General features: G+C 36.4%; 1 protein-coding gene across 5 annotated transcripts in view; it reads right to left on the reverse strand.

The window, feature by feature from the left end:
• The window catches only part of myo1b (myosin IB), a 96,771-nt gene that overhangs the window by 16,122 nt on the left and 56,894 nt on the right, over positions 1-23,755 (reverse strand). For all 5 annotated transcript variants that reach the window (XM_079820931.1, XM_079820932.1, XM_079820929.1 and 2 more), the window contains exons 10-19: positions 19,170-19,317; positions 17,700-17,818; positions 13,599-13,685; positions 13,152-13,217; positions 9,600-9,704; positions 5,232-5,294; positions 4,647-4,847; positions 3,775-4,001; positions 2,924-3,124; positions 700-793 (exon numbers count right to left, since the gene is read on the reverse strand). In XM_079820931.1, the coding sequence (XP_079677057.1) occupies positions 700-793; positions 2,924-3,124; positions 3,775-4,001; positions 4,647-4,847; positions 5,232-5,294; positions 9,600-9,704; positions 13,152-13,217; positions 13,599-13,685; positions 17,700-17,818; positions 19,170-19,317 (1,311 nt within the window). The remainder of the gene's footprint in view (positions 1-699; positions 794-2,923; positions 3,125-3,774; positions 4,002-4,646; positions 4,848-5,231; positions 5,295-9,599; positions 9,705-13,151; positions 13,218-13,598; positions 13,686-17,699; positions 17,819-19,169; positions 19,318-23,755) is intronic.

Genomic DNA, 23,755 nt, shown 5'->3' on the forward strand with positions numbered 1-23,755 from the left:
ATGAGCGAAATCTGAATGTGGAACTTCTTTCCCTCACGTGGAACTCCTGATCATGCAAATTCCTATTGAAATGACTGGATTTATGCAGATCGCTTGTCCGAGCACCGATTCATTTTGGTGGAATGATGACTTGACAACGCTATGGCTGGGTAGAGGTCAAACATGATCTCTAACTCCACTGGCTTTGAATGAACATCTGGAGATGGGAGAGTATGCAGGAAGAATGGACAACGAGAAGATAAATGCTCTGCACTGCTAGAATGACAACTGACACCCAGGCTTCAGTGCAGGGGTTTCATGGGATCTTCTGGAATTTCTCAGCTGGAGTCTCGTTTCCCATGCAAACTGACAAACAGTGGAGTGGGGGGGTGGGTAAGTGAAACCATGTGTGCGACTGCCTGTTTGCGTTTCTTTCTTTCATGAGGGCGATTGCTACTAATTATACAAGAGAAGCCTGAAGGAACATGACTTCCTGTTTGAAATGTTGTATAAAACCCTTGAAGATCATGTGTAAATCTTGCCTTTTGATTTTTCATAACAATCGTAGAAATCCAAGCATTTCGTCATGTTAGAAGTGGAATTGAGCCAAATTATATATTCTCCTGGCTAATGTTACATTTTTCTCACATGGAAAGAACCATCTTCTGTGCAACTGCATGAAAATCACACTCAATGAACTTAGGGCAGTAACTCGCTCACCGTTCTGGGGTTCCTGATGAAGATCTTCGAACGACCATAGGCAAACTCCTCTGCAGGAACCTTCATATCTGTCAGGAGAACCTTGACACCCTCCCTGATAATAAATAGGTCACCAGCTGTCAGTCAACCAATCGATTCACAAAAAGCATATACGGTGGGTCCAAATGTCTGAAACTAAATTGCTTCTAAATTATAACAATTTGAGTAAAAAGTTCCCTGAATTTCTAGTATTTGGTATGCTCCTTTGTTTTATAAAGAGTAACACTCGAGTTGACATTGGTTCCAAGAGTTTTTATTTCTTTTATACTTTTGGAATATGCTTTTATACGAAGCAAACTTGTGCTCAATGCTCAAACTTTTTTTAAATGCTCATTTATGCTCATTCTTCACAAACTGAACCCACTACCGTGGCATTGCTAGGCATGATCACAAAAAGCGCAGAATCTGTATTTCATCATTTAATTTCATAACCTTGGTTTACCTTTCACAAAATACTTTATTGACATTCATTTCCAGGTTAAAAAAAAAGTTATTTTCAATGTAGTCTCAGAATTTGGGACCCCACTGTATATTCAGGCACATCACTGAACAGATTCAAATAATGAAGCAAGGAGACAATAAAACAAAGTTAAGGTGCACAGTATGATTTAGCACAAAAACATGCACAATGTTAGAGATAGCAAACAGAGTCTGAGCGATCTGAATGAAAAGTAAAACAGTCTAGACACTGTCGGCATAGAGACGATGATAACATTCCAATAAAAGATAACAAGATAAGATGGGCAAGTCCAAATCTCCATGAACACTAGATTCTCCTATCAAACAATCCAGTGCAATGACTCCGTGTCCAGAAGTGACAGTTATAAGGGCCAATTCTGTCCTGGCATGTTTGCCATCAGATACAAGTACCTGAAAGAGGTCTTTTCTGCAGCCATTCAGATTAACATAATCGTTAAACTTACAAAGCATGAAGAGAGTTTTAAGACAAGAAACAAGCTTGTTTAAATATCTACAAATGAGTATCATGCAGGTGGAGGTACAGGTTTGAAAGAACTTCTTAATCTCAAACATGATGACAATATAATGACATCAGCTGAACATGTTCAGAAAAAAAAAACATTAAAGCAGCACTAGGTAACTTTTCAACCTTTATAATATATTTTCAAACCTCTTGTGATGATACATCGACTTACAATAGGTTGAATGACACGTCTGCCATAGCCTGACGGGGTCTGTATCGTTTTTAATCGTTCTTTTAAATTTCGGGTTTCAGAGTTTTTTTTCTCGGTAGTAACCCGAGAAAAAAAGAGAACTACAAAATTCGACTGCTTTACGGCATATACGTCACTTCCACCACCACCCCCACTTTCTTAAATTCGGACGTGCGAGCCAAACTATCATTTGTTTGCCGAATGTTATAGTCATGGCCGAAGCAGCACAGAAAAATAAGAAAGCAAAGGTTTTGTCTGAGGAAAGCAAAAAGAGGAAACGAGAAAGTGATCGGATTAAAGGCAGGACGAGGATCAACATCGGGCCAGCATTTGCTGAGCTGAAGGAGCTGGGTCTACTGGGTGAAGGAGGGGCTACATTCTTGCAAGTATGCAATCATATTTTAGGATACCTAACATGTCTGTGATATTGGTTTATTTGTCTTGCCTCAAACTATAATGCAAATCGATTTTTCAAATTTGCAGATTCATCTAGGGTAGCTTGATATTATAATATTGACATTATATGGTTATTACCTACCACTCAAACATTGAATTGAAGTATCATATAGATTCTGTAAAACGGTAACCAATAGACTAGGCTACTATAATGACGCTGGCTTGTAAACGTGAGCGATCATTTGGCATTTAAAAAAAACGAAGCCCATGAAATTATATTCATATGACATGCTGAAATATATGCCACTGTACCTGGGATGAAGACATTTCACACGCGACGCAAGCAGAACACCTGCATGTGAACTCCTGCAGTGTTCAGGGCTATCATAGTTGTCATGTCAACAAATGCATGTGCAATGCATCCACTGATGTAGAATGACAGTTTACGACAGTAGTAGAGGACAATACTGTTTCCCTGTAGGGGGACCCCGAGAGCAAAAACTACCTAGTGCTGCTTTAAAGCCTGCAGAAAAGTTCTTAAAAAAACAACAACAACAACAAAAAAAAAAACACTAAACTAAACAACAAGACCTGTATAGGATCAGTGGTGGTCTAACCTGGCTGGGCCCCTCCAGTGGGGCCAGGTCTGCTTGCAGAGCATCTTGTAACGCTCCAGGCAGGACTCATAGGCCTGGCGGAAAGCATAACCAGCCCTTCTCACACGTACATTCTCCATCAGACCCAAGTAGCGCGCCTGGTGACACACTAGTGAGTCTGTGAAAATGTGGGCTGCTTTCTTGTCATTGGGTTTGATGCACCTGAAGAACACAGACATGAATATTCTCAACTTTGACTAAAAAAGCACAAATTATAGGGTGAATCTTCAGAAACCTGTCAACAGAACATGTCCAGATCAATTCTCAGCCTTAATTTTATTGCAGCAACAAAAAAAACTAAAAAAGTTGACTAAAAATAAAAACAAATAAATGTTACTAGAATTTCTTTTAAAGCACTATTGGTAAAACATTTTAAAATTTTGACTGAAATAAAACAAAACTGAAATAAATAAATACAAAACATAGATATAAAAAATAAACAATAAAAATGACTTAAACTATAAATTATAGTATATTCAGGATCAATAATTTTTCCCATTGTGTCCTTTTCAAAATAAATAAGCACATTCACCTAATTCTCATAACCATAAAAACACTTTAAATTAAATCATGGTAGTATTTGTTGTGCTACCTATAATTAATGTTGTTAAAAAACAATAAAAAACAGTAATCCTAAAATATGCTTCACTTTCTTTAAACAACATGGATTCTTGATTTTGGGATGAAATGTGACCTAGATTACTTTTTTGAGAGATTCACAATATTAGGTACTGATGTGTTTAATTTGTGTGCTAGGCAAGCAATTTTGCAAAGTGAAAATATATTCAATGTTTAAATAAACTAAAAACTACCTGATATAGTTGGGGTTCTTGGTCAGCAGGTTCTTCATGAGCGTTCCCACTGAGGCTTTAAACTGGAATCCAGCTGTGGGGGGCCGCTTAAGGTTCACTTTAGCTGGGTTTCCCTCAGGAAAGAGAAGCTTTATCAGGCTGTGATTGGCTTTGTACATGGCCTGGGATAAATCTCTGTAGAGGAGGTCATTGTTTTTATCCACAAATCCCTCCACCCGATACAGCACCTGTGTATACAGAATACTACATTAAATAACTCTTCTTTACACACTTCTCAGATCCTTATAATGTACTTGTTTCTAAAAACACAGAAAGTATTTGTTCAGGTAAACGCTCTCGCTTATCCCATCATCATTACTAGTTTTCCTAATTTTGAACAGCTGTAACTTTTTATCTCTACGGTGAACACTCACCAAACTTTGCATGTATAAAGGGCATGTGACCTATTACACAGTGACCACTTTTGATGGGATGTATGATTGCTTTTGTAAATATAGATATTCAAATTTAAAACCATCAATGCAACTCTGTAGACCGTTGCATGTGGGTTATACCGAATAGCTGTTACTTTAAGAAAACCATTTAACCTGCAATGAGTGATGTCTACATTGTCAAATCAGAGAGTTTTTCCACAATTTAGCTATGAAAGATTCAAAGTTCACTATTCTCTCCTTAAATCATAGGTGGGTCACAGCATGGGGCAATCAAGACTTTGTTTCATAAACTTTTTTACATTACATTATTAAAAATTGTATGTAAAAGAGTTGTGAGCATGTGATGCACGTTTTCCATGGTTTTGTATGTAAAGCTAAGAAAAAAAGAAAGAGAGCTTGAGGGAGTTTGAAAAATAGGGAAGCTGTTCATGGTCTCACCTTTCCAGCATAGTGCTGGATGCGGAAGCAGTTGTGTGGCAGGCTGTGGTCCGTGAGGAATTTTGAGTTTTTGCTCAGTCTGCTCTCAAAATGCTGGTGTTCAGCGCACACAGTGTTCAGTTTGTCCAGGAAAGTCTCATCTGTCACTGTGCCTGGCCTCAAACACTCCTCATCCAACATGGCCAAAATCCCATTCTTGTTCTGAAATCAAATTATGGTTATCAGATTAAATACATCTATATTAAGGAAGGACCCTATGGATTTGTGAGTTTTAAACCATGTCTGTAAGCTTTAAGATCATCTTCATGTTAGTTTCTGACAAAACGATCAATTTATAAGTTGTAAATACACAGCACTTTATTATTTGTATAGTTATTAATCTATTGTGGCTAATACATTAGTATTAGTATTGAAGTCTCATTCACAGAAAATAGCTTACTTCCATGTTGCAAAATAAGGTTTCTGCAGTTTCTGCAAGTATTTGTTATGAGGTCTATAATGAAGAGATGCATAGGACTACAGCAACAAATACACAATTGTCTCAGATTGCAATATTTGTAAAACTACTGTCAGAAACAGACTCACATTCTCGATGAGGTCACATATGATGGCGTTGTTGAAATACTCAATGTTGGTCCACTCAATACCCTGTAGACAAAAATAGTCATCAGTTTTCATGTTCTAAAGAGAAATATTCCTAGAACACCAAGTTTAGGAAAGATACAGACAAGCTTTACTATACTTAAACAGGTAAACAACACGTATCCAATCACACAAACGAGTAGTCCTGTCACGATTATTACTTAACTGTCTAAATGCAATGATTTAATCTAACTGCAAATGAATTAATGTCTTATTGAATATAACTGAATTAATAGGTTATTAAAGTGAATTACATATTATAACAATAATATTGACAGTCATAATTATTGTTGTTATTAATAATTATAAAAATTGCACAAATGTTAATATTATTTATATTAATAATAATGGATGCAGTTGAATTTAAACATTACTAAATAAGTACCATAAATGCTAGGTAAATTGTAATTCAGGCATTCTATCATTCATTTGGAATGTTTGTTTACAAAGCTTGAAAAGAAAATAATGCATTTTAGTTATACACCGATCAGGCATAACACTATAACATTATCCTACTATTGGGTTGGTCCCCCTTTTGCTGCCAAAACAGCCCTGGCCCGTCGAGGCATGGACTTCACTAGATATCTGGGTATCTGGCACCAAGATGTTAGCAGCAGATCCTTTAAGTCCTGTAAGTTGCGAGGTGGGGCCTCCATGGATCGGACTTGTTTGTTCAGAACATCCCACAGATGCTCAACTGGATTGAGATCTGGGGAATTTAGAGGCCACGTTAACACTTCGTTGTTGTTCTCCTCAAATCCATTCCTGAACTATTTTTGCTTTGTGGCAGGGTACATTATCCTGCTGAAAGAGGCCACAGCCACCAGGGAATACCATAGGTGGCATGTGTCAAAGTAACATCCGCATGGATGGCAGGACCCAAGGTTTCCCATCCAAATATTGCCCAAAGCATCACACTGCCTCCGCTGGCTTGCCTTCTTCCCATAGTGCATTCTGGTGCCATGCGTTCCCCAGGTAAGCGAACGCACCCAGCCATCCACATGATGTAAACGAAAACGTGATTTATCAGAGCAGGTCACCTTCTTCCATTGCTCTGTGGTCCAGTTCTGATGCTCACGTGCCCACTGTCGGCGCTTTTGGCGATGGACAGGGGTCAGCATGGGCACCCTGACTGGTCTGCGGCTATGCAGCCCCATACTCAACAAACTGTGACGCACTGTGTATTCTGACACCTTTCTATCAGAACCAGCATTAACTTCTTGAGCAATTTGAGCTTGTCTGTTTGATCGGACCAGATGGGCTAGCTTTCGCTCCCCTTGTGCATCAATGAGCCTTGGCCACCCATAACCCGGTCACAAGTTCACCACTGTTCCTTCCTTGGACCACTTTTGATAGATACTGACCACTGCAGACCGGGAACACCCCACAAGAGCTGCAGTTTTGGAGATGCTCTGACCCAGTCGTCTAGCCATCAAAAATTGGCCAAAATCCTTACGCTTGGCCATTTTTTCTGCTTCTATAACATTAACTTTGAGGACAAAATGTTCACTTGTTGCCAAATATATATCCCATTCACTAAAAGGTGCCGTGATTAATGGATAATCAGTGTTATTCACTTCACCGGTCTTCACCGGTCATAATGTTATGCCTGATCGGTGTATATTCAAAGTAGATAAGCATGGAAGAGAGATGGGGGAAAAAGGCTAAATCAAAGTTATCTATGCCAATTAATTTCCAACAAAACTGTCATAAACACAACAATGATCTCTACAATGGTATGCAGTCCAGCCATATACTCATTGGCTTGATGTCCATGTTGTTCCATTTCTTGAGTCTTTCTATCTGTTGTTAGACTGTTCCTCAGTCTGGCCAGAGGAGAAGTCTGGTTTCTCTCAAGGTTTTTTTTCCTCAAAATTTGGAGTTTGGGTTCCTTGCCTCTTTCATCTTTTTACTTGCTCAGTTGGCGACACTTAATATTCAGCAATATTACTGACTGAACAAATATGGACAAATATTCTGAATGTTCCGATCTAATTTGACTTCTGACCTGTAATATTGCCTGAATCATAATTCATACACTGTCCCAAGGGTTTTTTTTTTTGTCTATTCTGTCACTAGACAAGATTCCTTGCCATGGATTCCTGTTTTGATTCCTTGCCACCATCGCTTCTGTTGCCTTTGGCTTTTGGCTTGCTTAGTTGGGGACACTAAATATTCAACTATGTTACTGATCTGCCTGCATTGACACCACATGAGAATTGAACTGAGCTGGATGACATCACTGTTTTCTCCAGAGCAGCTGTCCAGCCGAATCAAATTTTGTTGCATTATTTTCCTGTTACCACTGTAAAGCTGCTTTGAAACAATCTGTATTGTAAAAAGAGCTATATAAATAAAGGTGGCTTGACTTGAATGCACTGACACTATTGGATGAGAACTGAACACAGTTTTCTCCAGAACTGCTTTATAAATGAAATGAACCCATTCCATAATGAACTTTACCCAGTTTTTAAACCTGACTCAACTGAACTGATTTCAACTGAATAATTTTTTTTTCAGAGCTGCTTTACAGCAGAATTTAATTGAAAAATTTAAAGCTTTTTTAAAACGATCTGTATTGAAAAAAGTTGTATATAAATAAAGATGACTTGACTATGATATTTAGGGTCTGGAGTGCAGATGTATATGGCCTATTACGCCGCATTCACACGGGGCTTCGGCGTCAACGCTTGACGGAGGGCGTGGCTGAAGCTTGGTGCTGACGCGACCGTCAGTGACAACAGCTAATCACATTACTTTGCGCTTGGACCACAACACAACACAAAAAAAGCGCCTTTTTTGACAGCTAGTCTGTGAGACTATTTTGTGTATGAAAACTGATCACTTTAATACTGTATTCCTCATTTGGCTGGGGGATAGCGCCTATTTGAACCACATATGATATGATATGCTGCCTGTCATTCAATGATAAACGGAGTACACGGACGGAATACAAGCATGATACATTCCAGATTCTCCAACCGTCTCTGCCACCTCCTTCCAGGCCTGGTCTCTCCAGTTTGTGTCCCGGTATGTAAATAATGATTGGTAGTAAAGGACCGGGTGATTACCCACCGCAATTATTAGCTTTTCCCTCATTTTAGATCGTTCTTCACACTTCATTCACTGTTGTTTTAAACGAGCGCTATTGGCTAGTGTCTGCTCTAGGATATTTGCATAGGGTGATCTGATTGGATGACGCCTGCGTTGGCGCTTGAAAAGTTGAGAAATCTTCAACTTTTGCCACTTGCAATGCGAGTGAAGTGACGCAACGGAACCCACAATTCAGTTCGTCAACGCATGACGTCACCCATTCAAAGTAAACGAGAAGCGTTGACGCCGACGCCCCGTGTGAATGCGCCATTAGAGGACTATGGAACCCTATATTTTTAAACATCAAATCAGAGCCAATCAAGGCCACAAGCTGGAAAATAGCTGTGGGCTAATTGGACTGTGTGAAAGCTCCTCAAACTAGGAGGTAGATGCAAGCGGGAGGAGGGTTCACAAATGGGGAATGTGGAATGTGGATTGGGGCAGACTGGTCCCTAGACCCCTGCATCCCTCCTCAGTCTCCAGAGCAGTGGTATTTTCCCATGCACTCTACTGGAGTGAAGCCAGAGAGTGGAATATCACAGTGCAGGGGTCACGGCAGCGTCAGGGCATATAGTCAAGAGTTCTGAAAGCAAACAGAGCTTCAAGCTCTTCAGGGACAATTGTTTACCCTGACTGGAGTGAGGGATTGTTTCCGTCCCCTCAATCACAGCGCGAAAGGAGAGGGATTGTTGAAAGGAAGCAAGCAGTAGATGAAGTATGTTTGGAATAAGACACTAGCTTACTACATTAATGATTACAGTGCAATAAACCCTGTATACCACCAATTAAAAAAATAAAATAAAAAATTAAGTAAACAGTATTGATGTATCCAAAATCGTGAAAGCTGCCTTTGCAAGCAGTATAGAGAAGTAGGAGGGACATTCAAACTCAATGTTTAAATAACATTTAATTTTCTTTGCTTTTATTGAGTTGGTCTGTGAAAGCAGCATGAATGCACCATTGATTGCCTACAATATCACACAATCCTACAGTATGTTTTCAATTCAGCCATTGTAATGGGAGCACTCTTTGCTTGCTTTCTGTTTATAACCTATTCATAATTTGATTTATTTTTTATGCTGCTAGCTATACACTGCAATGTTCTGGATTGACTACCATATATAAATGCAGGATTAATTCCAATGTTATAAATAACCATAGAAACACACACATATCGCAAAGCCCTATTCCCTACAAGTTTTCATGGGTGTAGCGTACCTCACGGACATACTCCTCCTGCTCCTCGCGGAGAGTAAGCTCAATGAAGATTTGCTGGAGTTTCTCATTGCAGTAGTTAATGATGAACTGTTCAAAACTGTTGTCCTGCAGGAACAGAAGGATAAATTAGAACCAATACACCAAATCATAACTGTGATAATTAAAATACACTGCAATCTACAACACAACACGCTGCAAACCAGCTCACTAATACAGCAACACCTTCCTCTAGGAACCTCTATTAGCTGAATACAAGCTGGAAATTTTGTGCTTGGATTTTTTTAAATGTTAAAAAAAAATCCCATCTACATTAGAACATTTATCTTAAAAAAATTCATGGGACTTTACACTGGTTTGCTACTAAAATGGCTCACTGCAACTTGTGGTAGGGAATCAGAGAGAAAATTCAAATGCATTGTTTAATGTGTCATTATCAATTCATTCTTAATTGGCATGTGATGGATCTCTGATACGTTTGTTATGACGCCTACAATTAAGTCGTTTTGTTGGGTGCCATCTTAAAGAATTCATAGGAAATAATCTGTACACCACATCAAAAATAACCATGAACAAAGTTTGCTCTTACAAAACAGGTCTTTATAGCTAAGATTAAGAAAAGTACAAGGCGTGACATGGAACAATACACATCAAGGCTGCATAATCTTATCAGCATCTTTTCATAGAGGTGGAATCTTTAACCTTTTTACCCACAGTAAATCTGCGATAAATGCTTTTAGGGTTACGAACACTGGGTTAGAAAAAATAACCGTTTCCCTTTCTCATGCTAAACCCCAATCAGTGAACCAACACCACTGTTAAATTAAAGAAACAGTAATACTCATGTTTATGCTCATTTGCTTATGATAAACCGTTAGGATTGTACTATTTATCCATGATGCTGGGACTCAGGAATTAACAACACTCTTCTTCAGTCATTTTTTTAATATTCAGAGCAATCATAGCGCATGTTAGTCTCTGCAACTAAAGCCACTGCAATTATCAGTACCATGGGTCTGGCATGAGGAAAAGCCAAAAAAGAAAAATCACTTCCAAAAAGCAGCATGTCACACTTAAAAGACCAGCTCATTGTTTCACTTGGCAATGACAGTTTTACCCTGGCAGCCTTTCCTGAGAGGGAGCCCTAGCACATCAGCCTGGAGCTGCAGTGTTCTCGGAGCAATGAAAATTAAAGACGTAAACCTGTTAAAAGAAAACCTCAAAAACTTGCATTTTCTGCAGCCCAAAAACACTGCAGTTCTCTGGCTGGTTTCAGTGAAGTTTAAAGAAATACTTCACAAAACATATTAACTGTCATTATTAAATCAACCTCAAGCTCCAAAAAAAAAACAAAAAACAACAACAACGACGAAAAAAAAACAGTATGGTTTGGAACAACTTGAGGATGATAAATGACAGAATTGTTATTTTTATTGTCATTTGACTGAACTGTTCCATTAAGATCTCCTAAATATAGTATAAATTATACTAATTTTGCAATATCAAGTGAACAGGGCATACCAATACTACTAGGAAACACTGTGCTTCAGGGTTCTGCTCTAACAGTGGCTTATGCTGCTGAGGTAAAAGAGCTGAATTAAGACTAGGATTAAGTGCTAAAAATTGCAGCATGCACACTGCCACAGGATTTCCTCTGCAGGTCTACTTACTCCATCCTGTCGCCATGGCCACAACAACGTAAACAACATTCAGGAGAGAGTGATACAGTCAGACATCAGAACACATGCAATGGGACAAATGAAAACCATTGGCTGAAAGGTGAATTAGAAGGCCCAGACTGAATATGCACTGCAGACATTTTTTTGCACCCTTTTTGGTTGAAAATTCAGCAGAATGTATTTAAACATTTTATCATGTATGCTGATAAAAGTATTAAACACACTTAATAAACAAAATGGAGTTCAGATTCAGTGTGGGCCTGAGAAGTAGTTCTCTGTATTACGATAAACACTTATAAGATTTAGTATGGCAACAACAATAAAGTCATTAAAGCCATATTATTAGCATAACAAATTTAATTAGGACAACAGCATGCAACTGGACAATTCTGTGTGTAAATTTTAAATTAATAGACGTTTACACAAATATTAAAGGTGCAGTGTGTACATTTTAGCGGCATCTAGCAGTGAGGTTGTGAATTGCAATCTCCCACCGCTCATCCCTCCCTTTCGAAGCACATAGAGAAGCTACGGTGGCTGAAACAGGACAAAGATGTCGTCGTCTGAGACAGCAGAGAGTAGCTAGTGCTCTGTAGAGAAGTTTGTCCATTTAGGGCTACTGTAGAAACATGACGGGGCAAAATGGCGATTTCACTGTAAGGGTGTGTGAGAATTGAAACGGCTCATTATAAGGTAATAAAACATAACGGTACATTACGTAAGGTCTTTATACACCCTTGAAAACATAGTTGTGTATATTAAATTGCATTTCTATCAAAAGATCCTCATAAATACTACACACTGCACCTTTAAGTGATTCGATGGTGGAGGTGCACAGTAAGTGTGTCAGCCGAGAAATGCAGGACACTTTTTCTACCAACATCCCGAAATTGTGTTTGGTTTATGAGTGTGTTCAGCCTGGAAACCTGCATCTGCATAAACTGTGATGTGTTTTGAAAATTACACTGCCATTCAAAAGTTTTGGATCGGTAAGATTTTTTATGTTTTTAGAATAATAAAATAAATAAACGAAAAAACCCCGAAAAAAAACGAATTAAAAAAAAAACTGTAATATTGTGAAATTATTAAAATAACCGTTTTCTATCTGAATATATTTTAAAATGTAATTTATTTATTTGATACAAAGCTGAATTTTCAGCATCATTACTCCAGCCTTCATTGTCACATGATCCTGCAGAAATCATTCTAATATGATGATTTGCTGCTCAAGAAAGGTTTATGATTTTTTATCAATGTTGAAAACAGTTGTGTAAAACATTTTTTAGGATCCTTTAATGAATAGAAAGTTCAAAATAACATTATTTATATGCAATAGAAGGCTTTTGCAACATTGTACTACCGTTCAAAAGTTTTGGGTCAATAAGATTGGTTTTCTTTTTTGGGGAAAACTTAAAGAAATTCATAAATTTATTCAGCAAAAATGCATTAAATTGATCAAAAGTGACAGTGAAGACATTTATAATGTTACAAAAGATTCTATTTAAATACCTTTCTATTTATCAAAGAATCCTGAAAAAATGTTTTGCACAACTGTTTTCAACATTGATAATAATCTTAAATGTTTATTGAGCAGCAAATCATCATATTAGAATGATTTCTGAAGGATCATGTGACACTGAAGACTGGAGTAGTGATGAAAATTCAGCTTCGCATCAAATAAATAAATTACATTTTATAATGACAATATACACAATACTACTGATTTCTTTTATATTTTTAATCAAATAAATGCAGCCTTGGTGAACATAAGAGACTTCTAAGAACATTAAAAATCTTTTCGATCAAAAACTTTGAACGGCAGTGTATGTCTCATAAAAATGTACTATGTGTCAAAATCCCAGACCAAATCTCTCACCTCAAAGATTTCAAAACCGTAAATATCCAGGACTCCCATAACTTTCTTCCGTTTCTTGGTTTGAGCCTGATAAAAAAAGAAGACAGAATTATGATCAATAACTCACTAAGGCAAACACGACTTGGCCATGCAGCACATGGCAGGAGCAGGATCTCGTACAAACAGTACTCGTGTCACTCTGGCAGGTAACTAGCCATAAACGTATCATATCAAACAGTTCCAACTTTAACTAATTTGTTCAGCAAGCTGTTGCTCACCATGACAGTAGTCCAATAGGTCACTGAAATGTTCCGTGCTGACCAACAGAAAGCTGCTTGTTTTAAAAGTGACTGCTATGCAAGTTGTATTTAATACTTCACTACAATACTGACAAAAGACAATGGACTTTCTTTTAATGTGACCACACCTTTACAGCAAACAGCAAAGATAAATTCCAGAACAACATACCTTAATGCTTTCATTGATTCGGTTCACCAGCCAGCTGAACAGTCGGCTGTAGAGGTTTTTGGCAAGAGCATCACGGGCATAATAGGCCTGAAATGGAAGTCTCAAATTACGATCAACATTCAGAAAGATATTGTTTAATTTTTAGGTTCAACTCACTCCATGTCTCGTGGCAGCACTATGTAACACCAAAATTATCACAGTTGAAAAGACAAAAACAAAAAAGAAAAGATTTCTGGCCTCATCTTGTGGCCCGGAATCAAATGCACGGAGGCCTGTCATCTATCAAGTTAACTGACCAGAAATGCATTTCGAGTTAGTGGCGCATGACGCTACGCCAAGGACACATAATAAGATGCTAACTGGACCCCTCACTCAGATTGAATTTTTACAGTAATCAAGCTTTTGGGTTTACAGAATCCCAGCAGCCTTTACTGAGGTTTGGCCTGAAATATCTTTCGACCTCTAATTATGTTGTTGGCTCAAAAACAGTGTTATTGTACAAAAGTTAGATTAAGAGCATAATTTTTTCCCCTTTTTCAAATATTTAAATTTCTAAAATGTTTGTCCCTCCTAGACAGCTCAAGCTGCATCCACTCTGTTCTGCTCTGTTATCTGTTCTAACTTATCGGACTAACAGTTTTACTGTAGCTTACAATCAAATTCCATAGATTTATCATTTTTGACTTTTCCATGCAAATCTTTCAAACTATGTCCACCAAACTTGGCCACAGCCACAGGCTGTTCTGACATAGTATGCTCTAGTTATTCTATTTGATCTTTTGTATTATTGTTCTTTATTTATTTGTCACACTAAGACGACGTGAAAGAAAGCTTAATTCAGTACTCACATGCTGTAAGGCGTGGCTTTCTGGGCGCGTGCTTTCAATATATATATATATATAATTAATATTTATATATAAAGAAATACAACCCCAAATCAGAAAAAGTTGGGACAGTATGGAAAACGCAAAAAAAAAGAAAAAAAAGAAGTGATTTCTAAATTTACTTTGACTTGTATTTCATTGCAGACAATATGAACAAAAAATATTTCATGTTTTGTCTGGTCAACTTCATGTCATTTGTAAATATGCATCCTTTCCTGTCATTCACACCTGCAACACATTTCAAAAAAAGTTGGGACAGTAAAGCATTTACCACTTTGTAATGTTGCCATTCCTTTTCACAACACTTAAAAAGACATTTAGGGACTGAAGACACCAAGTGATGAAGTGTTTCAGGTGTAATTTTGTCCCATTCTTCCTGCAAACAAGTCTTAAGGTGGGCAACAGTACAGGGTCTTCGTTGTCGCATTTTGCGCTTCAAAATGCGCCACACATTCTCTATTGGAGACAGGTCGGGACTGCAGGCAGGCCAGTCAAGTACCCGTACCCTCTTCCTCCGCAGCCAGGACTTTGTAATGTGTGCAGAATGTGGTTTTGCATGGTCTTGTTGAAATATGCATGGAAGTCCCTGGAAAAGAGGTCTTCTTGAAGGCAGCATATTATGATCCAAAATCTCTATGTACTTTTCAGCATTAATGGTGCCTTCACAGAAGTGCAAGTTACCTTTGCCAAGGGCACTGACACAACCCCATACCATGACAGACCCTGGCTTTTGGACTTGTTCCTGGTAACAGTCTGGATGATCCTTTTCTTCTTTGGTCCGGAGCACACGGCGTCCATTCCTCCCAAAAAATACCTGAAATACTGATTCATCTGACCACAGTACATCACAGTACTTGTGATGGTCCATCCCAGATGCCTCCGAGCCCAGAGAAGTCGACGGCGCTTCTGGACACTGTTAACATAGGGCTTCCTTTTGGCACAGTACAGTTTTAACTGGCATTTGTGGATGTAACTACGTATTGTGGTACTTGACAAAGGTTTGCCAAAGTAGTCCTGAGCCCATGTGGTGATATCGCTTATAGATGAATGACGATTCTTGATGCAGTGCCGCCTGAGGGATCGGAGATCACGGTTGTTCAGCTTAGGCTTGCGCCCTTGTCCTTTACACACTGAAATTCCTCCAGATTCCTTGAATCTTTTAATTATGTTATGCACTGTTGAATGTGAAATATCCAAATCTCTTCCTATCTTTTTTTGAGAAACATTGTTTTTAAACATTTCAATAATTTTCTCACGTATTTGTTGGCAAACTGGCGATCCTCGGCCCATCTTTGCTCCTAAAGGATTAGACCTTTCTTGGATGCTGCTTTTGTCCCAAATCATAATTACAATCACCTGTTGACATCACCTGTTTCAAATCACATCATTATTTAACCATTTTACCTCATTACTAGCCCTAAATTGCTCCTGTCCCAACTTTTTTTGAAATGTGTTGCTGGTCTGAATGACAGGAAAGGATGCATATTTACAAATGACATGAAGTTGACCAGACAAAACATGAAATATTTTGTGTTCATATTGTCTGCAATGAAATACAAGTCAAAGTAAATTTAGAAATCACTTCTTTTTATATTTATTTGCGTTTTCCATACTGTCCCACCTTTTCCGATTTGGGGTTGTATATTATCTATTAAATATATATTATCTATTATTTATATATTTATATTTATATTTATATTTATATTTATATTTATATTTATATATATATATATATATATATATATATATATATATATATATATATATATATATATATATATATATATATATATATATATATATATATATATATATCTATATCTATATCTATATCTATATCTATATCTATATATATATATATCTATATATATATATCTATATCTATATATATCTATATCTATATATATCTATATCTATATATATCTATATCTATATATATCTATATATCTATATATCTATATATCTATATATCTATATATCTATATATATCTATATATATCTATATATATCTATATATATCTATATATCTATATATCTCTATATCTCTATATATCTATATATCTATATATCTATATATCTATATATCTATATATCTATATATATATAGATATAGATATAGATATATATATATATTTCCCTTTTCCCTCCCTACTCTAGCTTGTGCTACACTGAGAAATGTACACGGACGAAGTATTTCAGGCACTTGTTGCGCTCACTCGACTCTTCATGACCAATCGCTTATTGTACCCCCAAGTCGCTTTGGATAAAAGCGTCTGCTAAATGCATAAATGTAAAATATAAATGTAAAATATAAATGTAAAATATAAATGTAAAATATATATATATATATATATATATATATATATATATATATATAATTTTACATTTATGCATTTAGCAGATGCTTTTATCCAAAGCGACTTACAACAGCAACTTAAATCTCAATAGATATATATATACAGATTATATATATATATATATATATATATATATATATATATATATATATATATATAAATAAATATATTATAAATATAGATAGATGATAGAAAGATAGATAGATGATAGAAAGATAGATAGATGATAGAAAGATAGATAGATGATAGATAGAAAGATATATAGATAGATGATAGATAGAAAGATATATAGATAGATGATAGATAGAAAGATATATAGATAGATGATAGATAGAAAGATATATAGATAGATGATAGATAGAAAGATATATAGATAGATGATAGATAGATAGATGATAGAAAGATAGATAGATAGATGATAGAAAGATAGATAGATAGATGATAGACAGATTTAAAGATAGATAGATGATAGACAGATAGAAAGATAGATCGATGATAGAAAGATAGAAAGATAGATCGATGATAGAAAGAAAGATAGATCGATGATAGATCGATAGATAGATAGATAGTTGATAGATAGAAAGATAGGTTGATAGATAGGTTGATAGATAGGTTGATAGATAGGTTGATAGATAGGTTGATAGATAGGTTGATAGATAGGTTGATAGATAGGTTGATAGATAGATGATAGATAGATGATAGATAGATGATAGATAGATAGATAGATAGATAGATAGATAGATAGATAGATAGATAGATAGATAGATAGATAGATAGATAGATAGATAGATAGATAGATAGATAGATAGATCCATTTAAAAGGAGCTCAACCAATAGACAAGGAGGGTGCTTGTGCTGACCTGAGCCACGTTGAGCGTGGTGGACACCTTCTCCATTTTGGCCTCCACCGTACGGAAGCTGAACGCTCTCTCCAGCACAGACTGCTCAATGCCTAGCAGCTCACACATCTCCTTGAGGTCTGGGACAGGAAATGCAAAAGAAACCCAGGCAGATCAGATTAAAGCATTATTTATGGATAGACTAGACAGTGTATCATGTAATTTAAACAAATTTACCAATTGTCAAAAATGATTGATAAATAAAGAAAACTCCATTTAGTTTAATAATGCCTTTAAAACTACTGTCATTCTTGTTTCCTAGAGTCTAGAGGTCAAGACTGAGACTGATACAAGTTAAGCCATATTAAGTTCAAGCTAAAAAGTATTTTAAAAGTGCTTCTTTTTTGAGAGGATCTGAACATCAGGTATACACCCCCCACCCCTCTCAGTTCTCAGCCTCATTTCAGCCCATTGCTATCAGGTCTAAAGGGCAGATGAAAGCACATTACTGCTAATGGGTTTAAGCACAGCAGACAAACCAGACGCTGTAGCATGTAAATGGAGGTGTTGACATAAGACTGTGATGTTTAGTCTGGGCCACTGCCCTAGCCATAGGAAACTAGAACACCATTGACCAACAACTGTGCAGTGCATATATTTGAGTAGATGACATTTGTTGACTGACAATTAGTTGACATTGTTTTTTTGTTTTGTTAAAATTTTACCTTAAACATTGTTGTCCCATGTCATTTATTTGGACTTAAGTACTTAAGTAACACTTCAAATGCTACAAGTTTTTCTTAAAAATAATTTAAGAAACTGGTCCCAAGGCCATTTTAGTGACACTTTTATTTGCACTATGTTTCCTGGAAAGTTAATATTTTAGGCCTGTAAAAGCTTTAGAATTATATTGAAATAACCCTTTTGCCTTCATTTGTTCATTAAACAGAGGTAAACTGAATGTATAATACTTATTTAGGAATTGTAAAATGGTTTTAGATTAATTCCTGCATGTAACAGGACACATCTGTCACTGATTAAAATATAATATCTACCCATTAGTCAAGGAGGCATTAATCTGGCTTTACAAAAACATTATGCATGCATGCTGAAAGATGCAAGGTTAATTTAGTTAAGTACCCATGTGGTTGATGTTGATTGACTATACTACCAACTGCGAGCTATTACTGTAAATTTCTCTTGACATATCAATAGATGGCAGTAGTGAACAACCTGTTAAGCAGATGAAGGCCTGTTTTATACAAGACCACAGTATACTGCATGTTGTTTCGCAATTAATATTGATTTGATGCAAGAAAATGTTAAAATCATTATATCTAATACAGATTGTGAAGTTTGATCAACCACACTTTCTTTTACAAATAAAAAAAAAGGTTTTAAAAAAGGTAAGCTTTCAGTTGTACAATAACTAACAGATCTCCTAAAAAGCTTTTGGATAGGCAATGCTTTCTGACAGAGCCTAGACCTCACCGTTCTTGTCCTTGACTCGACTCTCATCGAACCCGTTTACACGAGACTCTGGTTTGAACTCGATATTTCCCAGCTTGAGAACGGCAGCCACCAACTCAAGTACTGACTGAACCTCATCCTCCATGAAGCCCACAATTTGCATGGCATTCTGTGAAAATAGAAGAGAAAATACTTTTAGTCAATAGTGGTCTACTGATGGACATTTAACATGGCAGTACATATGGGGGCTTCTGTTAAGTGATTGACTGGCCCATGACCACACCACTAATGGACAGCCTGAGGGTGTTGAACAATCTAGAGGCAGAAATATCCATCACACAACAGGCTGTCAAAGAGAAAGCTGTTTGAGCATTGGAGGTGGTCTTAATAATAAATTGTTTTACATTCGCTTAAAAAAAAGGGACAGAAATAAGAAATTATATTTTAAAGAAAATAAATAAAATTTTTAGGACCAATATTTGTATCATTGTGGCAATATTTCCTTAACAATAAGCTCATTGCTGAAATAATAATAATAATAATAATAATAATAATAATTAATAATAATAATAAATAAATAAATATAGCTGCAAGCAACCATTATCGGGGCCAAGCGCAAAGAAGAAGACAAGACATGCCAAAATGGCTGGCAATGTCAGATCAACTGCAGCAATGAACAATTAAAGACCTATTAAGGTGATTTTAGGGAAAATATAGAATAAATACAGTCAATAATAATGATTTAATGATTTATCACTTTCAACCAATAGGTGGCACAGTTACAAAATGTATGTGGTGTGGTCAGAATAAGGGAACAATGACAAGCAAAGTTTGGTGTCATTATATCAAAGCAGGGTGTCAATATAGTGTCTATGTCATTGCAGAGATATAGCCACAAGAGGCCTTTTCATTATAAGTATGGACCACATAGCGGTGCTGTTTTGAAACCTTTTAAGTAGCTTAAAGGCATGGTGCTGATGGCACAAACCAAGTTTCGTAATGATACACCAATTCATTTGTAAAGTATTTTATATCACAATACTGCATTGTAGCCAATGGGAAATTCATGTTTTGTTCTATTATAGCGCCACCAAGAGGCACAATCCTACCACTTTTATATGTGTCCTCAGATTGAGCCCATACATGTGTGTGTCAATTTTGGTGAAAATATCTCATTTCATTTTAGAGTTATAGACATTTATATGAAAAAACGCGTAAAAAATGACTGACACCTGACTTGATTGGATTTTACTTCCCCTTACTATCAATATTTTGACATTTGGGCAGTAATGTATAGCTATCGACCTATGTTTCCGAACTTCTGACGATGGTTTCGTCTCGATCGGACTAGCGGTTTCGAAGATTTCAGCTAAATTACAACGCTGCACAAACCATACGCCGACACCTGGCAAGTCTGGTATCGTTGGACTCGGCAAGAATTCAGGAGACAAAAAAACGTACTCCCATGAAAATACGTCAATCACACCCAAAGTTATAAGCATTTGGGGAAAAAAAATCTCCTCTAGGTGGCGCTGTTTCAAAACTTCTTGGGCTCCTTCAGGGCATCGTGCTGATGACCCAAACCGAGTTTCGTAACAATCCGTTCATGCGTTCATAAAATACAGCATTTTAGCACATAATTCAAAATGGCCGACAGCCAAAATGCCCAATATGGTAAAATTGGATATCAGACGACTCGGCATTCCATCCTGAATCTAACGAGACCACTTTTATGATTTTTGGACACATGGTGGACAACATGAATACCATGTTTTTTTGTCAGCATGGTCTGAAGATGATCTGGTTCAATTTTCGTGCAAATCGGATGAACCGTCTAGGACGAGTTCGCAAAAGTAGGTTTTTTGGAAAATTCAAAATGGCGTCATAGGGTGCAATCGAATCGTATTGAGGCAAGGAATCAGAGGGAAAAATTTTGTTTCTAGCCCTTAGGGTTCAAAAGTTATTAGCTTAAACATGAGTCAAACTTTGGACAGGTGGTGGCACTATACTAGAGGGATTGAGTTAGAGATTTCATAACTTTCCCGCAAGCGGTTCTATGGGCTGCCAGACTCAAGAGCAGAAGAAGAAGAAGAAGAAGAAGCAGAAGAAGAAGCAGAAGAAGAAGAACGCCAATGGTTTCAATAGGTGCCTTCGCACCTTCAGTGCTTGGCCCCTAATAATATTAGAGACCCCCGAGTCTCTATGGAGAAATCTCATTCAGTGGTGATTCTCTCATGTTTAATGTTACAAATTCACTGTACAACAGAATACTACTTATAGTTTGGTAATAAGAATGCCTTTTTTTGTATTATAGTAATGAGAATCGGATGGAAATGAAATTCTCTCTCAAACTCAAAACATATCTTTATTTTAATGTTGGGGTAAAATATGACGAGATTTACCCTAATATTGTTCATTTTTGGAAGTGCTGGGAAAACAGTTACATTGTTAAATTTTAATAGGACATTTAATATTTCACCAACATAATTCATAGGTTATGATTTCTAATGTTGCTTGTGCTTCTACAATAGCTTGTGTTAATATTTGTTCTAGTGAAGCCATAAATTACATTTGAAATGTCATGGAAACGATGACAATGAATGTGCAAGCAGTTCATAGGCAAAGTCAATGGTCTAAAGGCCAGAGATAACACTGAGTGAGCTGTAAAGGGCTCAAACATGATGCAGCTCAAAGAAAATGACAAACCAATACATTATTTTCCCTAAATAAATGGTAACAACTTTATTGAAGAGATTTTTCACTCTGTGAGGATAGTGTTTTCATGTTAATAAGACAGTGCCTCTAAGAATGAAAATTCTGCTGAGTTTTGTATATTATTTACAGCCTAACATAAATAGAAACCATCCTCCCTTGTGGAAGTGTTTACGGTCTCCTACACACATAGCCTTATTTATGCTTAACCTTATAAACTACAACTGTCTACAATACAAAAAAAGCAAGTTTCTAACTAATTGGATTTGACTCCCCAGGCAAGAGGTTAAAAGACAAAGCCAGAGGCCCAGCACATGCTAAGTTAGGGTGTTCTGATGTCAGCATAGAGCTCGGCTTAGACCTATTGTTCATCAGAACTGCACTGTATTGTCTGATACATTGCTGAATTCTGACTAGATTAATGTGGGCCGCATTGTTTGCTGGGCCATTCTGCACTCATTTCCAGAAGACAGAAAACAGGGTTCCACAATAAGAATGGCAAAATTATTATTCCTGTTTAAATACTTAAAGTATGTCATTCACTTAAAACTAATTAAATTGCACATTCTTTCTGTAATTAATTGCGATTAATCGTTAATTAATAGGTTTTAATATTTTAAATAATTTCACAGTTACTCTCCAAATTAATGTAGAAACAACTTAAAGACAGTATATTTTAAATATTTGTTTTAATGGCATCTGATCACTGATACTAATACTGGTACTGACGTCTCTATGAAACAGATTTTTTTAAAACATTAAAGATAGACATTCAACATTACAGTATAATTGAAAGCTATTTGGGCTTTAAAATAACTTTTAATTAAAGTGAACTTAAAACAATCTTCACATAAACTCATTATAATAAATGTAATTTACTTGTGGCCTTCATACAGTATATAAAATCAATATACAGAAATTTCTAGTTATCAAACACTTTACAGTCTTAACTGCATAAATGATTAATGCAATATAGATTAATCCTTATCAAAGCATCAATTTCTGTTACCTTTGTTCTTTCATTACTTTTAAATGACAGCAACTGGTTTATTAGGCTGCTGTGACTAAGATCTGCCGTTGCCGAACAAGATGCGTTCCAATCTGACAAGATCCGAACAATCTGACGCAGTGTCACACTCACTTTCTCACAACCCTTTGAGTTGATTTAAGACGTTATTTAACTCATTTAAGACTGCTCTTTTGAGAATACTCGACAAAACAGGCATTTTGGCATAATTCTGTGTGTTATTGTTTGTTCAAGAGCGAAAGAGAGCTCGAGTATGGTGCGTTGTCTGTGCACGCGTCTTTCTGTGCACGCGTCTTTCTGTGCGTCGTGTGTGTCAGGACCTTCACATTCTCAAACAATGACAAAAAACTGATGCTGTGCTAATGGTGTAAAATATTTTTAATGTGTTACAATGAAAAAATTTATTGTATGCGCTAAATTTGACAGCACTACTTTAAAGTAATGTAAAAGCAAATTCTAAGCAAAACCCTTAGGTAAATTAACCATGGTTTTATTATAGTAAAAGTGTAGTAACCATGTTTTACCATTTATATAACCACAGTTTTAACCAGAGCTTTACCTGCATTTAGATATAGCATTTTACTTCAGGTCAGTCCTATGTTCATAATAAAAAATCAGTTTGAATGTCCGCTGCGATATCTTGTCTTTTTAACAGTTAATGGGTTCCCCTGTTCCCTGACACTGACAGCGCTACTCAAATATGTGTCAGTTGCGTCTTGCTCCATGTTCACAACAAGTTTCAATCCTTTCAATATAAAAGTATTCGCTACTGACTGACTTTTGTAATTTAACAAAATTATGTTATGTAATGTAGATTTTACTTCAGGTTGCATTGATACATATTTTTTTCTAGACTAAAAACACATCT

The sequence above is a fragment of the Gobio gobio genome (genome assembly GCF_949357685.1).
Source record: "Gobio gobio genome assembly, chromosome: 7".
Classification (NCBI taxonomy): Eukaryota; Metazoa; Chordata; class Actinopteri; order Cypriniformes; family Gobionidae; genus Gobio; species Gobio gobio.